Below are 17689 nucleotides of genomic sequence, written 5' to 3'. Positions count from 1 at the left end.
CGGAGGTTGCTTAAGATCTATGGGATACACTGACAATTAGGAATACAGTGAGACCATTAACGTAAGTGCCAAATGACGGTCGCCTAGTGCTATTGTTACTAGTACGCACCAAGAAACTTTTTTTCAGTATCGTCTAGTTTTACGTCAGACCTCCTTTCTGAACACATGAGAACGGAGATGTCGTTTTCTAAAATCAACTGTGCCGAATTTCGGGGCCAACGCACCTGATTGGGATCTGTCTGAAACGAAGCTTTCGTTGAGCGATTAATATAGAATCCAATGCGACGCGTATAAATGTATTCATTGTCATCCTATGCAACCGCACAGGTCGCAACATTATAGATTCACGCAATCTCTGTTTATGCTTTGCACCGTTCACGAACTGTGCTGAAACGCAAACGACAAGTCAAACTGGAGCACGGTATAAAACGTCGACGCAGTGATTTCGCGAAAGCGATGTTTGTCATGGCTCGTGGGCGACGCATATTTAAATACAATTAAGGATTCTATACTCCTTAAAACCCAACCCCATTCTGGGTTGACCAAGAGTGGGGCACACAACCCAGTGGCGCATGTCAAATGGCCCAAGAATAGGGTAGCACAATTATAAGAAAGTTTGGGAAGTCAGTGGAGCCGTTGAATATCATGCTCCATATTTCATTTCAGTTTCAGAAAAAAATAGACATTTCTGGTAGGGATACTTGTGCAAAAAACTGTATTTTGACAGCTTGACTGGGCCCTGGCAACCTGGAAACTTTTAGCAGTGGTGACATTCAGGAGATGGGGAGGGGGGGGGGGGGGAACGGTTAAATGACAAACATAGCCACATACAGGTGACATGCACATATTCTTCCACATATACCCACGTATATACTAACACACGCATATATTGTAAATACCCAAATAAACCGATTAGACTTCAACAGTTCACAGATATACCAACAGTAAACATTTATAACATATCCATTTCCAACAATAATATAGGTTCGATGTTTAGTCGAGATTGAAAATAAAACCACTTGTGCCGTCTGCATTGCATCCTGATAGTTAAAAGTACCATAAAGCTACATGTAAAGCTACGTTTCATTAACTCTTTCCTTTCCGAGCCTGTATAAAAATCGACCAATTTGGTCGACAGCGTTTCTACACGTTGTTAAACGTTTCCGTTGGAATTCTCGTGCTAGAAATGCCACGCACCGTCTCAAATGACGATTGAATTTCAGCTATAGACTGGTCACATTTGACAACTTTTGACAGATTGCGGACTCTGGAAGAACGAAATTTCGACTGGAAGTATTTTCGTCGAAGCTAGCCTCTAGCACTCCTAGCACTTCCTCGATAAGAAAACGACGCACAATTCGCGCTTTGGTCGACTCGGCAGCGTAATTTTTGAATGACAGCGGCAATGAAAAGACAGAAACTTCTGTCGGGTTGTCTTAATTTTCCGATCCGACGTCTGTGGGGTGTTTTAATCGATTTCTCCGACACGAGTGCGCGTTATATCGATAACTGTGTCCGACCGCTATCAAGTGCAACTTTTTTTTCCCCATCGTGGGTTGCTTTTATCTGTGAGCGTTTCGACGGCGTATGTTCAAATTATTACGAGAACTCCTTCCCGTCGTGTGGGAATTTCACACACACAAGAGCACGCGGTCGATTTGAGACCGACCTCCGACCGAAGCTTCACTAGCTGTGCCTAATCTGTAAGATTTCAGTGGCGCGAGCATCGAGTGACACTCCTGTTTCTTACGCAGCACTTCCGGTTCACCTCCCGAGACGACCGGGGAGGAAATTCAAAATGAATCAGAAAAAAAAATAGAAAAAGAGTAGTACAGTACAAGATTCATGGGTTTCATTACACATATGATATCAGAACATAAGTTCAGATACAAATCACTGATTACCGCACAGCAAAGCGCAGGATCGTTGACCTTAGAGACCCGCCACGTGAGCACGACTTCGGCGAAATTCCTGGAAACCCGGAAGTAGAAAGCGGAAGTAATGACGTCATAATGACGTCACAGACAACACAAGAAGGTGGCATGATATTTAACCGGCTAATTAATCGGAAACCGCTGCCTCCGAGTTTGGTTTGCACATATGTATTTGATGTTCCGATTTGGGCAAATCGATTTTCGTTTGGTCGTTCTCAGCACCTACGGTTGCACTCCGTGTAGGCGTGCGTGCGGTACGGCGATGTGTTACGATTAGACTTGTAAATCGACGAACGCAATGCACTACTTGCACGTGGTAACGTGCCGTTCTCTCGTTTCTTCACCCTCATTGTCGCGGTGCACCAGGTAATTACGAAAAGATGTGTGTCGTTTGCGAACCCCTCACTCGACCGGAGCTCGCCGAGTTGCGAACGACATTGCATGCGTGTCGCAAGTTACGTAAACAAACGCGTTTTTTCTTAACCAAACGTCGCACGCCAACTTCATATTTTGTTTCGTTTGAAAAATTTAAATATATATATATATATATATATATTGGGCATTCGATTCGATGTTCGAACGTAGTTTTTCTTTTTCTCCAATATTCGTATTCGATTCGAAAATTTGAGCATTCGAGCGCGCTTTAATTATGATTTTGATAATAATCGCAATAATTATGAATTAAGATAATAATCGCAAACCAAGAAACGAGTCAGAAACAAGTCCACGGCAGGCAAACGTAGCAGATAGAGACGAAAGGCAAAGGAAACACGGGAAGAGCGTATAGCAGCGCATATTGTGAACGTCGGCCCTCGCAAACGACGTCGGGCTCTCAGCACGCGTTTTCCTCCTCACTCGTCTGCGATGCGTCGGTCTGTGACGCTTCGCGGCCGCTCAACTCATCGCTGGCCGGCGTATATCCAACCGGAACCGTGATTTCCAGTGTTGGCAACAACGAACAAAAACGCAGAAGAGAGAGAGAGAGAGAGAACAGTAACTTCGTTACGACCCAAGGGACAGCGCGGTGGTCAGGCTCGCTCTCGCGGGTCGTGGCGATGCCGACGATGTAAAATTTGTCACCCCGTATAATACACTTTATACTTGTCGCAACGCCGACGACCTGCCGCGAGAGCGACGTCCAGCAAATGCGTTTTTTTTTTTTTTGTCCGGACCGCGCGCGCGGGGTTTCCCAATTTGCCGAGAAACCGACAACGACTTCGCCGGAGATCCGCGCTACGAGCCTCATCGCGTCGTCTTCCCTAGTTGCGGTATATGGAGTCGTTCATCTTGTTCTTTCCGAACCGGGACCCCCCCACGCTGGCTTCGAATCAACACATCCCTTCTCGTCACACACGCCCCCGCCCCCCCCCCCCCTCATCGCCATCCCCTCCCCCGGGTTCTCTTCATTGGCCCCGTTTCCGACAGTTTTCGGTCATCAGCAGCGGGCCGCGGCGACGGAAGAGCGATATCAACTCTGTCATCGCGTCGGCGACGACGGACCACCTCGTTGTCGTAGGCCCTGCTACGCCGCACTGCTTCGCCGAGACACGATCGTCGCCGCCGTCAACTCCTCTTCGGACCCGGTTCTCTCTCCGTCTCTCTCTCACGCACGCACACTCCTTCTTAGCTTTTTCCTCTGGGGTCTCTCGCATCGTTCCTTTGGTTCATACGCACTCCGCCTCACTATATAGTTGCACGCATTGAAGCGAATTCTACGGGTCGCGTGGGCCACGACCAGGATCTAAAAGCAGGAGAATGGCTCATTCCAAAGGGTTGGACGGTTGGCGTCCTTAGTTGTCGTCATTGTCGTCGTTATCAGTGTAGAGGCCAGGGTCGTTGCCATGGAGGGCGGGGCATAGGCACGCAGGGAGCGAGCACTTTCCCCCCTCCTTCCTGAAACGTTTGTGTACCTCCCCGAAACGAAATTCCTGGTTACGCTTAGCACTGTCAAAGATCCCCAGTTTAGCCCGCCGTGCAGCCAAGCCCGTCTTATGTGCCTGCACATTTCCAAATCTCGTCACTCTCTCCACCTTGTTGGCACTTTGGCGTTGCTTTACAGTGCCAAGTTCAACATTTCGATCATCGTCAAACAAAAAAAAAAAAAAGTCAGAAAATGTCATTCAAGAATGTCATCCGGGTTCCAGATTTTGGCTGCCGGGGTCACTAACTTAAATGAAATTTCAACAAAGACGCGCAGAGAAGGTAGTATCGCGCGTGGGCTTCACCGTTGTACATCCCTTCTTCTACGTCATCACCATCCCTCATCACACCTTCATGTACGCGTTCCCTCTCCCCTTGTGCGGAGTAGCACTAGGATAGAGCGCGCCAGCAAAGGCAGACCTCTCTGTCTTCCTTCAAACAAACTCTGATCTCTTTACAGTGTCAACAAGGTGGCAGAACAAGCTACGTTTATATGAACCCGGTAAAACCGGGTCGAGTCGGCTCATAGGATTCGTGTAAACGCTAGCGTGTCGGGATCGAGTGGACGTCGAGGCGAATTCTGTACACCCGCCTGTAAGAAGTGGGTTGACTCCGCCAACCCGTCGTGCAAGATGCTCGTGACCGCGGTCGGGTCGGGTTGGGTCAGTTCGACTTCCGACTCGATCCTCTCGCGTCGAGTTCATGTAAACATACTATTGCATGCTTGACACTGTTCCCTTTACAGTGCCAACAACTAGAAGCAGGTTGAATGCACGCCGTCGAAAGAGCCAATGTCCGTGCTTCACAGGGAAAGAGCGAGAACCCGCGAGAACTGAATTTACTATAGTACACTGCTTGAGAAAATAAGCAGCTCCTCCAAGTATGTCGCTAATCCCTTGGTGCATGATTCGTGCTAAGCAGGAAGAGGATTATCACGCAAGGATTAACTGCACGCAGTGTCCAAGTCCTCCTCACAATTTGAGACACCCAGCCGGTTATAGCTTTTCCCACACTGCACAGAAATGTCGAGGCGGAGCATAACTTCCTTCCTGCCTTCGTCACTGCGCCGTCTCCGGTGGTGTGAGGCCATTTTTCTTCACGTCGCCCAGCTTTAGCCCGCTTTTCGCCGAACCATCCTTTTTCTCTTTTTCTTTTTTTTTTTTTTTTCACGTGTAATCGGGCTCCGACACCACACCAACGCGCTCCGTCGCCCCCTCTGGCCTGTAATGCACCAAACCCTTTTCTTCGTTCGTGAAAATAGAAACAGACGACAAAAAGAAGAAAATAAACAGAAATGCTTAAGAACTGGCTTCGTCTGTAAGCCGATTGGGCCAGACGTCTCCCCCACTTGGCATTTAGATTCTTCCCGGGGCCTCTCTAGCCAGCGGCGCAACGCGAAAGGCTACTCTTCACAAAGCTCGTCTCTGGATATCCTATTGAAATCGTACCTCCCACCTCGCGAATACTCTTTTCTCTCGCATCACTTTATGTATTTATCAGTTGCGTTTTCTTTTTCTTCTCTCTCTCTCTCAAACCCGCGTGTCTTCAAACTTTTTGACGTTGTTGCCGCCAGTCTCAGCTTGAGCTGAAGGAGAGTGTCCAAAAGCGTTGGGAAACCTCAGAACTTCCATCCGAGCTGGGCGTCGGGTTGACCTATTACACAAACTTCGCATACTATCCGGGAGGCTACTGAAAGCGTGCTTTTTATTTTTGTGCGTGTGTGTGTGTGTGTGGGCGTGCAGAATTCACGACGGAGGGCAGATGGAATACAGACACACGCGCATATACTAGGCGCACATGCATGAATATATAAAAGTGAGGAAGACTTGGCAGCTTCTCATACGTGACGGGCCTTCTTGTTCGTCCTCTTCGTCACTTCTCTAATTGTTCGACGCGAAAACGTAACTGAGTGAACAATTTTCGGGGGAGTAACGACGAAGTCCTCGAAAGAATTTGAAGGAATGAAACAGAACGGCTGTACGGAAGTCTCCGAGAAGCGAAAAAAGAAAATCTAACAGTGCAAGGTACGATGAAAGGGGCCAGTCCGTCTGTGAGGAGAAACCGAGCTCGGACAAATGGACAGAAGCAATGGCGCGAGCTCAGAAGTCGACCTCCCTTTCCTCTCTGTCATCTTGCAAGCCCACCCTAACGCGTCCGCAAAGCTGTTAGCGAAGGCGGTAAGGTTGGCGGCGCGGTGAGGGGGGGGTGAGCGGGGGGGGGGGCGCAAATGTCGTAACTGCGCCCGCACGATTGGGCAGACGACAAAGGGAACGCAAGATTAGATGAAGGGGAGGAAAGAAGAAGAAAAGGAAAAAAATGGGGTAAAAGGGAGTCGTACTAGGAACGGTCAGCGGGGGCGCTACCGTCGCTCCATCACGAAAATATGAAACCTCCCTCGCCTCCACCTCTTCTCGTGTCGGCTTTCTCCCTTTCGGAAAGCAAAGGACACGAAATACAGAAGCGCGGGTTCTCTGCGCAGCAGCAGAAAAGGAGACATCTCTTAACAAGGACTGAAATATATAGTGCGTGGGGCCAAGTAATGTCAAAATGCGAGCCTCGACGGATCTGGCTTCCCTGTAGCCCTTCCCCTTTCCTATGCCCCCACCCCCTCCGCCCCCAACGTCAAAAGCGGGCCCCTAGTGACTGGTATGTCTGTCCGTCTGTGTGTCCGTCCCGTCCGTCCATCGACAGCCCGTCGTGCGCGGGCTTGCTTGGTTGGAACTGCGGTATCTGACGATCGTAGATCAACCGCCCCGAGTTTTCTAACAGCCGAGGCGGTTTCGTATTGATTTCGAATCGAGCGCCAGTCGTGTCCGTTCCCCTTTCCCTCGTCCCCCCCATTCCCTTACAATGTCCGGCCCTGTGTGGAAACACGCGACATCACGAGAGAAAGGGTTCGCGCGGTGTGTTTTGCGGGAGAGCGAAATAAAGAACAGTGCAGTGGGTGGACGCGGCGGCAGACGGATATATATGGGCTGACCAGGGCAGTCCCTCACAAAACCTGTGTGGGGACCGTCTATCCCTTTCCTCTTTCTTCTTCCCCTTAACTTTCTTCTCTCTTTCCACATGCTTCCTCACGACGTTCTTCGCCCATTTAATTCCTTTATTAATTCTTCATTGATTGATTGATACATTCATTCATTCATTCGTTCCCTATGCTCCTGTTGCTCATTCCTCATTCGGGCATCTGCTCTTCCTTATTCGTTTCCTTTGACTTTTCCCCCCTTCCATTCATCCCCATCATTTCCTTGGATCCTTACTTGCATTTGGTTCTCTTCCTCCTTGGTTTGCTTCTTTTTTCTCGCCTTCCTCTTACGGTTCCATCCCTCTTTCTTAAGTTCATATTCTTCCCTTTCCCTTCTCCATCGTTCACTTCCTCTCTACTTCCAATACTCATTTCTTTCATTCGTAATATCTTTTAAATTCTCCTTCGTTTTACCATTTTTCTTTCTTCCGTACTGCGTTTATTTTTTTCTCAATGGCTCATTCAGTTATTTTATTTACGCTGTTATGCTCCTCGTGCTTACCTTTTGTTTCATTCTTCCCTCTTTTTCGTTTCTCTCTTGCTTCCCTCCGGATTCCCCGCGCATCTCCTTACTTCTTTTTTTTCTTAGTTCATCTTCTTCGTCCCTTCCTTGATCCCTCCGTCCCCCTTCATTTCCTCACCTTCTCTCCTGTTCATTTTATTGCCTTCGACCTTTATTTGCTGATTAATCAGTCATTCCTTCATTCCTGCCTTCCCTCTTTCAGTACATTCATTCATTCGCCATTTCTTTTCTTCCTTGTTTCCTTTCTTTCGCGAAGAGAGAGAATTCCTTTTCGCCTCGTGTCGCCGTTGCCGTTCTAATTTTCCGACGAGGCCGCACATATTCGCCCGTCCGCTCATTCCACGAGTAGCCTGTTTCAGCTGCCGCGGTTCTGCGCGAGTATTTGCTTACTGTTTAATGGCTTCGCCGCGTTCACCCAGTCCTGTCGCCGGCAGTGCTTGTCTCTCGCTTAACCATCACCACATCACCCTTATTTTCTTTTTCTTTCGGAAGGCCGAGACAGTATGGTGTATGCGACAAATGCCAAAGGAAACAAAACAAAAATCTCGAAATAAAGCTCTTTCATTACACGGCCTTCCCTCCCCAGGCCGTGTCCCCTGTGTCTCGTCGGTTTAATCTTCTCATTCGCGGAACCACGGTTTGTCACCCACTCTTCTTTTTCCTCGCTCCGCAGTTCGGTTTCTTTTTTCTTTTTTTTGACCCCTGTGCCCTTTCGTTTTTACCGGGCCACATTCGGCCGTGGTCCAGCGTCGTATTTGTCATTCGCTCGGAATTGTTTTCTCTCTTCCTTTTATATTTTTTTTTTCTATTCTTTAGTTCGCTTTCACAGCGTCCTTGCGCCGGCGTCTGTGTGGTACACGATCGCGACGCAACAGACATTTTATCAGAGGACAGAGAGGAGAGCCACGCTTTAATCGCGTCCCGTGCTGCGAAATTAGCTTATTTTTCCTCTTTCGTCCCATTTTCTGTTTCGTTATCTCTGCCCTACAATCTAGTTTGCCGTCTCCTCGCTTTATTCCTCGTCTGCTTATCTTCTGCTTGTCTTCTGCTCGCCTTCTGCTTCTCTTTGTCGTCTGCTTGCTCACGAAAGTAAAAGCAGAACACGAGCGTGAACACGGTGGCGCAATTTATGTTCGCCGACCGTATACGTATATATATATAGATAGATATATATACGACCTTTAGCGAGATTAAATCCCATTTCGCTGCAGCGCGCCGTTCGTTCCGGGCTCGTTCCTTAATGCGGATCTTCTCTGAATCGCCAATGCCATCCGGTACCACCCGGTTCGTGATCCGTTCGCCATGACGTATACACTACTGTATAAGCCCCGAGAGAGCTGTTCCGGTCACTGCCCCTCGAATGCACGCTAGAGGGCGCCCGTATAAAGGAGCTCCTGTCGGTGTGATGCTGTTTTCTTGGAAGACCTTTCCATTTGCCTTGTACTTTGAAGTACTTGAGTCGCACTTATTCTTATTATTATTTTGTTCAAGTTGTAGACTCAAGTGCTGGGAATATTCCATTCTCTCCTTTTGAGTTGAGCCTTAAGTCTGAATTCTCGCGTTGACATTTTCGTAATTCTGTGCGTTCGGAAAGCGAACGGTAATTGCTGTCATGCCCTTTTGCTGTGTCCTTGCGAGTCAAGATTAAAATGAGAAATTGGTGTATTCGTAAACGACGTATTTGTGACTACACAACATGGCGCTGGACTGGTTGATGATGATCATCATGGAACATGTTGAGCGTGGACGGAACAAGACGAGGACACCAACGGAGTAGACATTAGGGATATTTAGAATATCGAGTGGTACTAGCGTAAACGCTGCCGAAAACAACAGGGCTGGCGTCTGCTTCTTGTGAAGTTGTGATCAACCATGAAACGCTGGAAACATTTGTGTATTGTTTGCGCGACTTTTTATTTCGAAGAAGAAAGTGCAGTTAACCTCAATTTAAGCAAGTCGATGGAGCCAGAGAATTACTTCGTTAAATCAAAAACTTCGCTGAATCCATAATATTCAAAGCAATTATGCGAACAACATATTTATTTAAAAACAAAAACAAAGCCGATAGTGCCCTTCGCATGGTCTGAAACCGGGCATAGCCATATTTTGCCACATGTCTTGCTCAAAGCTTCGTTGAATCGCGCGAGAAGGTAGAGTTCACGTCGTTGCTTCGAGGTTTTTAATGCATTAGGCTCTACAAATGTCTAAGGAAGTAGAAGGCACTTCTAGAAATAATGTCATCGAGTAGACTTTTCGGTAGTGACATGTAACGCCTTTTTGTTGTCGTTCATATGTATTATCAATCATGACCCATTTGCAATTGTTTATGGTTCTACTCTTTGCCACGACGAATTCAGCCACAATGCGTAAACTGTCACGCCCTGTCGAATGAATGTTTTATGCAACTGAAGTATGTATACAAAGCAATTGAGCATTTCCGCTCCGTAGTGACGAGGTTGTGACCACCGGGCTGCTGACTCTTCAAGGTGCGTTAATTGCAGCTTTTACCTATCACCCACCATCTTTTCTGTACATAAAGAAAAACTGGAAATATTCGCTCATTCATCCAGCCATTCATTCATTGTAAATAAATATACATATTCGAATGTTATTGATGCTGATAATCACGATGATTTCGTAGAACTCATCATCGACGTTTTGTTTTCTCGTTCCAGGTGCGGTGGTTCGTCTCGAGCAGTCGACATCGTATCGAATCTAAAGCCCAATGAAAAAGAGCGAGAGAAAACGAGATCGCGCGTTACTCCGCGCCAACGTCATAGCGTAGTAGTGATATTATACACATCTATTTAATTACCCCCTCGTTCGACATTCCAACGCGGCGCGCCGAGGACGTGGGCAATGTTACAGCACGGCTTCTTGTTTTCCTTCTCCCCAGAGTTCGTTAATCGTGTGCCAGTCGCGCGTGTTGGCTTGTGTAGTAGGATTTCACCCGCCACTACATTTTGGGGAGTTAACAGACGTACGCGCCACCTGTGAGACAACGACTAAGCTTGAGGCGGCATCGGAAGGTATTTGCTCACTTTTGATTCATTCCTATCTTCACAGGTGGCGTGACACTCGTAGACTCCGAAACGGTGGACAAGTAAGTTTGGGCGTGTAGCAGTATTTTGGAACATGGGACCTCTAACGTAAACTGATTCGCGACTTTCGCAATACGAGAACTGTGCTGTCGTTTTCGTGTTTTTTTTTTTAATGAATATTATTTCTGTACGGCTTTCATCTATATGTGTCGCATACGGTTGACAGCAGTAAAAATATCGCGACGGAGATTACGCGGCCACGTGGTAGCGATGGTTATCACGAACGATGCTCGAGTTGGACTTGGCCTAGATTGTACAGGTTCATTTTGGAAGAAATGGCACGACAGAAGCACGATGTACAACGCCGATAACAGGACGAGAAAGAAACCTCCAGCGCATGTGTTCCGTCTCGTGCTGTGCGTCGGCGTTGTTCATCAAGGTAATCACGTAGTATCTGCAAACCGACCACGGTCGAACCAGGTTATACCGGACGAGCTTATTATGTGCTAAATATAGTTCTATATATCAGGTAATTCGATATACGCAAGTTCACCCATAAAGAAATTAAGATTCCTTTACTTTATGTTTTCGTTAAGTACGGATTCGTTATATCTAGCAGAGAAAGTAAGCAAGCAAGATATTCATTTATTGAAAAACAATAGTAAGAGTAGTTGGCGGTAACGTTTGCCCGTGTCTCGTACAAAATACCACAAGAAAGACAGCAGATCACTTCCGCAGTGTGTCTGCGCTGTACGGAGTTGCACATACGTCTTGCACTGCGTTCGGAAAATGAGGTCAGTGGCACCTGTAACGTTGTCTAGTCTTACGTGTCCTCTTCTTTCGTGTCGTTTCTTCCAAAAATGACCGCGAACCATGCGCTACCCGTTGCAAGCGGTACCATCCCATCCACATGCTCACACACACGCGCGCGCTCACACGCGGGCGCTTATACTTACACACATGTACGCTCGTACGCATGCGCAAGCTCACTCACCGCTCTCGCTCGCTCGCTCACTCACGGACACACACATACTTTCACCTTCACACAAATCAAAATGACCATCGGCGAAGCGCCTACAACTCGAACCGTCCTCTTTTTCTATAAAGGCATCTGTGTGCATCGAATCGTTATTATATATACACACACACAGACAGGCAGCGTGTCTGGCGGAGGCGTTTTCGCCGCGGCGTCGTTGTTGCTTCCGCTCTATCTCTACAGTGGTTGTCTTCTCTTTGAATCGTCGCCGTCGTTGTTGTTCCCGTGCGACCCCCACACCCCCGCCCCGTGTCCGCGGCAGTGTACCACCACCACCAACAACAACGTCGCGCACTCACACGCACGCACGCACGCGCGCGACCGCGACGATCGAAGCTTCTTTTTTTTTTTTTTTTTCTCGTCGTCCAAGGTCGAGCGCGCACTTCTATTTCCAAAGCTGGCGTGACCAGCCCGGGCGCCGTATGTTGCCAGAGCGGCCTCCAGGACACTGCGTTGTTGCCAGACGCGTAGCGGCAGACTGGCTGTGCCGTATTTTTGTACGCTGAGCGGGAATTAAAAAGAAAATACGAAACTTCGGTTGTTTTTTGTTGTCTCTTTGTGGCGTGCCTACACTGAAGCAGGCGGCTCAGTTCCCTTCGACGAGGTTGCAGCGCACATGCCGGCATGCGTGGTGGACGTAATCTCCAAACGCCGTTCGCGCTTCTCGCGCGTGCGCTGTGCAGACGACACGATTTCAATGGACCTCGAGCATGGAGGCAGGTAAATAAACCAGGAGCTGACATTACGTTACGTTACGCTGCCAGCCTTGGCAAGCGAACTCTGCGTGAAGCCATTCCCTTCGCTTTTTTTTTCCCCCTCGCAGTATCGGCCCAACGCGTGACTTCTGACACTCAACGTATTGGCCGAGAGTGTTTGGCTACTGGTACTTTTCGATCGATTCGCACTAGTTTGGCTGCCCTGCCGTAGATAGAGTGCACTAGAAGTTCCACGCCACTCTGCCGTGTAGCTCTGCATGCAAGTGGCGTGCAAAACGGGTGCACTAAAACCTACCGCATGGTCTGACGTAGCGATCACGTGTTGGGCCGGTTCGCTTGGCTTTAATCGTGTTGCGCCATGCTCCCTCCTGGTCCGTTTCTTCCTCCGTGGCATCCAGAACATTTAGGGTCACCATTCCATTTATCAAAGTGGAGGCGTACCGACGCACACGCGTACTGGTATGACGGTAGTCTAGCCCACTGTTCTGGTACACCGGACGGCGTAGACGCGGGCGGCAGCGCTGCTAGTGACATCTTGCGACGATACGTGTCCCACAATATGGTGCAGAACTTTATTGACAAGGCTTGTCGTTCGGCCGCGTTAGTATGTGGCGCAGTACAAAAGTGCCTGAATATACGGGTACGATGAGGCAAGGCCCAAATGTACGAGCACGATGGCGACGATAGACTGCATTCGTCTTATACGCTGGCATAAAAACGTGGTAGCAACGTGCGTAGACGCTCTTTCCACCTTTTCAATTTTTTTTTTTCAAAATCACAAATGGAGAGCTCTGAAACACTAGAACGCTTATTGTGCGTTGTGGACCACAGTGCCGCGAGATGTCGCCGCTAGGGTTGGTGTTCCCACATGTATACGTCTGTCTGCCGGTATTCCCATACATGTATACGCTAGTATATAATCGCTTAAATTAGAGGCTGGCTCCTCACTCGACCGTCTCGCCAAAGTCCATCCTCCGAATTCACTACCATGCTCAGTGTTCTTCGGCTGGTAAGTAGTTTTATAACTTCGCACGATACAATAACTATTTGACAGTGTCCCTTGTTATAAATGAGTGTGGACAGGCGCGTAGCACGCTAATCGATCATATTTATTTGAAACATCGCAACTTCGCACACAGCTACTTCATCAGAAAAAAATTCTACTTCATTTTTTTTTTTTTGTAGAATCACCTTTGTGGGAAGTGAGCTTCCCTGCTTTTATCAAGTTCACAATAACGTAGCGCTAGAATGGAATGCACTATTAGCATCAGCACTTTATCGAGAGTTGGACAGAGAAGCTCGTTAAGGAGAGCTGGAGACGCTAGCCTAGCGAAATGCCTGGCATACAACTCCGGATGAATAGGGTGTAACGTCGGAAAAAACCAAGCAGTAAAAAAAAAACAGGAAACGCGTGAAAGCCACTAAGCATCAATCACTGCTTTCTATGAATACTAATTCGCGAGGCTAAACTTAGTAACTAACAAGGAAGCTTGAGCGGAAACCATATATGTCGACAGAATAAGCCGATACTGACTCATGCTCGCTCACCAGTATTTTCCCAGACGTCGTACTCGTACACTCACCTCCACGTTCAAAATCACCGTCGCTGACCTCTGTTCATACTCACGCAAGCGGCATTCACTCTTGTCCACGATCAAATCCCAACTCACCGGCACTCTCTCTCTCTGCCGCGCGTACTCACGCATACACAGGAAGGAGCGACTAACAGTTCTAATTGCCGTAAACAGTCTTCCCAAGGCTAAGTAACCAAACAGTTGGTCATTGTATTGAAACGAGTGTGGAACAGTATGTGTACTGGTGAGTGAGTGTGCCTCGAACGAAGTGGTGATCTCCAGAGCACATCTCGTGGCTTCCTCTTCAATACCAAGTTGCTGTGTAATCGCCGAAGCATGGCGCTGCACTTCGCCGCGGGAATTCACATGCTCGGTGGGTTCTCAGTATTTAGGTGGCTGCATCGATTCTCCCCAGTGGCCTTCAACCAGGTTTGTATAAACGGCGATTAGAGGTTACTTCTAAGCGGTGATGGTAAGTGACGCTTAAGTTACACGTAACGCGGTCAGCCTTGTCGTCAACTGCGATTGTTCCGTTGTTGCGATTATATGTTGTCAGGCTCCTAATGATAATCATTCGCAGCTAATAATTAGATAAGATTAGCTGCAGTAACGAGGTCGGCAAGGTTTTCCCGTAAGCGAGGACTCACTTCGCTAAAACCCTTGGGAAGCGTTCAACATCGGCGAACTACGTGCGAGCACACAAATCACGACATACGCGATCACAAATAACTTCGTATTCGCCGCAGCCTCCAACGTTCCTATATGGATATGAGCCAGTCTAAGAACGCTAAACTTCCACAGCTAATGTGTTGTGCGCGTGCTTTGCGCCTTTCTTTGTTGTACTCGGGATGCATATTCTTTGGAATTGGGGCCTGCTGTAATTTTGGATCTCATCGAAGGAGGGAGAAGTACATTCAATCAGCGTACTCTAATAACCATAGGTACAACACGTACTACACGGACGCAGCTGTGTATGCAGAGGCGACCGGGCAGCGCTATCAAAGGTACGCGTTGGCAGTCGTGATCAGCCAACAGCAAATTACCGCGTCGGCCACGGCGGGATCCCCCACCTCGGCTGAAATATTAGCAGTGGCGATCGCACTCGCTCACGCGGAGCGTTCACAAAGGGACTCGGTCGTGGTCACGGACGCCCAGGAGACGTGTCGCATGTTTCTCAAGGGGCACGTGACTGCGGCTAGCCTCGCGATATTCCCCGAATCCTTCAACCACCATCATCGCCTACTCTGGTGCCCGGGTCACGCGGGGGTATACAGGGGAACGAAAAGGCTAACGCGTTAGCTCGAGGGTTCACTAACCGAGCGACGGCGTCCTATTCTAACCCCAACCACCCGCACTATCCCTCACAAAATTCCACCAATTTAAATGCCAAAGACATATCCTTGCTCATCAGCGCGGAGTCCGCAGAAAATACCCGCCGTCTCACCCACAACTTAACGGGGAAGAGGCCGCCGATTGGCGTAAAACACAGGCCGGGGTATTCCCCCATTTAAAATTGCTAAACGCCATGTATCCCACTCGTTATATGGCCAACTGTCCTTGGTGCGGTGGCATACCTACTCTAATACATATAACCTGGGAGTACACTAAGCACCCTCATAGGGCAAATACCAGTAACACAATGGAGCAGTGGGAGGCACAGCTCGCCCGCTCCGACCTGGCAGGACAAAAGTCTTTAATTAGCCAGGTCAGGCAGGCGGCAGAGGCCAGTGGGGCCCTGGACTGAGGGCCTCCGACCACCCCTCCTTCAAATATATTCCATTGCAATAAAGTTTCTATCTATCCACAGCGAAGTTACAACTTTATTATTATTATTATTATTATTATTATTATTATTATTATTATTATTATTATTATTATTATCATTAGTAGTAGTAGTAGTAGTAGTAGTAGCAGTAGTAGTAGTAGTAGCAGTAGTAGTAGTAGTAGCAGTAGTATTGCGATAGCAATTATATGGACACTCCAGTCGCATTTGTGCCGTCGCTGTCGCCGTGAGGTTATTCCGTATAAAGTCTAAGAGCGATAAATTCGTCGCCGCGCGCCGTATGCCATATGCGCACATGGCGGGTGGCGAAGCCTATGAACGCTGCTACGGACCATGGGGTTAAAGCCTCGGAAGGTCTGGCAGCCATGGAAGGCCTATTTCCCCAAGAGTAAACGCGCAGAGCTGCTGCGAAGGAAAGAATCGAGGCACGGTGTCAGGTGAGGTTGGCTTGACGAGGCTACAGCTGCCTGACGTCATGCTCCATCTCGCCATTTTCACTGCACACATTTTCTTTCCTCCATGAAGAGAAAGGCCACATAACCTCTCGCCACACATCTCCCCGTAAAGGTCGGCGGTTGAGGTGAATTTATATCGTTCCAGCGGAGCTCCAGGTATCAGTGTAACCACAGAGGAGTGGCATGCAAGAGTCACACCTGTACACCCCAACAATTTTGCAGACAGCAGACTTATTTGTCCACCACTGCGCGAGGCAGTTACCGTTTTTCTTCTTTCTTTCAGCCACTTCCACAACCTCCCCGTAAATGTAGAAGAACGGCAGCGCCCAACTACAGTACACCGTAGCCCAACTACCGATGTGTCCCAAACCATTCCAATGTGGCTGACAGTGAGATCATCGATTCGTCTGCGGCAAGCACCCACCAGATGCTGCCTGTCTCCATTTCCCAGCGGAGGTACCTTGATAACAAGCGACGCTGATACCGAAGCACCCTAGTACAAGAGCTTGGTGGCGCAACCCACCAAAGGAAACGCTCATAGCATCCATCCATTCATCCATCCATCTATTGCCCTGCCTGAGGACGCGGCCGATCAGCAGACGTCACCTCCTCAAAAAACATCCCGCCACCCGCCATTCTGTGACCCGCCTTGTGGTCGGCGTACAGCCTGCCAGCTAGTGGCGCGTTCAACACGTAGTACGTCGCGAAAGCAACGTGCGGGGTTGTTGCGGCTGCGCGTCTGTTTGGACACGAAGAATCAAGAGATGCCTCGCCAATACAAAACCCCTGCAGGAATCGCGGTGCGATATAAAGAACCCCGATCACGTAAACGCACTTCGCCACCCAGAAAGATGACTATGACGACTCTCTACAGGAATCGTGACCAACCCGACGATGTGCGGGGCTGTGCAGCAACGACCAAGTACTGTGGAAATAGCTGCAAACGAATGGTGAACTTTGACCAAGTCGCCAAATGCGTATAGTATTTCGTAAACAGTTTAATCCATCACTGCGTTTACAACTTGTCTCCTCGTCATCACTTTCGCGTCTTTTTTCTCGATTCCTTGCCTCCCCTTTCCCCATTCCCTCTGCTGGCCGCCGTTCGAGCGTCAGCACCCAAATTACAGTGAACTAGTACCCAAATGTTGCACACTTACAGTGTGGGTATAGCATGATTTTTTTTTTTAATCTCCCCATTTTCCGTGAATAAAGCAATCATATACTACGCCTCAGAACAGCGTCTTGTTGGCTTACTGCATTACGGTCGGTGAAAACTTAAAAATTCAGCAGGAGCTTCGCCCACAAAACCGTGCTGCGTCTGCCTTCTGTGCCTCCGCGTTCCAAAACATAGTTCCCGAGAGATGCCTACATTAAAAGTTCACGGCCGTGAAACCGCGGAAATGAACGAAACAATTGGCTAGCTACATACTTATTAGACTAAATTATTAGATACTTATTATTATTATATTTTTTTCCTGTCGGACAGCGGTGTACTTGGCGCTTTGTAGTGGTAGGGTGGCTAGCCCTAGCAGTGGCAAATGGACTATCCTGGCAATGAACGTGCCAGCCAATTACGCTTGCCCATTCCTGTGACATCTCGGCTGAAACGAACTACTTTCGTCTGTCAGGAACTATGTTTCGCACTGGCGGAGGCGCAGATGCAGTAAGGCTCTGTGAGCGGA

The 17689-nt window shown here is 48.5% G+C and overlaps 1 protein-coding gene across 2 annotated transcripts in view; it reads left to right on the top strand.

The window, feature by feature from the left end:
• The window catches only part of LOC142560138 (phospholipid phosphatase 3-like), a 51327-nt gene extending 39312 nt beyond the window's left edge, over positions 1–12015 (top strand). For both annotated transcript variants that reach the window (XM_075671988.1, XM_075671987.1), the window contains exon 7: positions 10078–12015. In XM_075671988.1, coding sequence (XP_075528103.1) covers positions 10078–10131 — 54 coding nt within the window. In that variant the 3' untranslated portion in view covers positions 10132–12015. The remainder of the gene's footprint in view (positions 1–10077) is intronic.
• Positions 12016–17689: the final 5674 nt, after the last annotated feature.

This window comes from Dermacentor variabilis, chromosome 10, assembly GCF_050947875.1.
Source record: "Dermacentor variabilis isolate Ectoservices chromosome 10, ASM5094787v1, whole genome shotgun sequence".
NCBI classification, from domain to species: domain Eukaryota; kingdom Metazoa; phylum Arthropoda; class Arachnida; order Ixodida; family Ixodidae; genus Dermacentor; species Dermacentor variabilis.
Note: the sequence above shows the minus strand (reverse complement) of the source record. Positions and strands in the feature narration are given on the sequence as shown.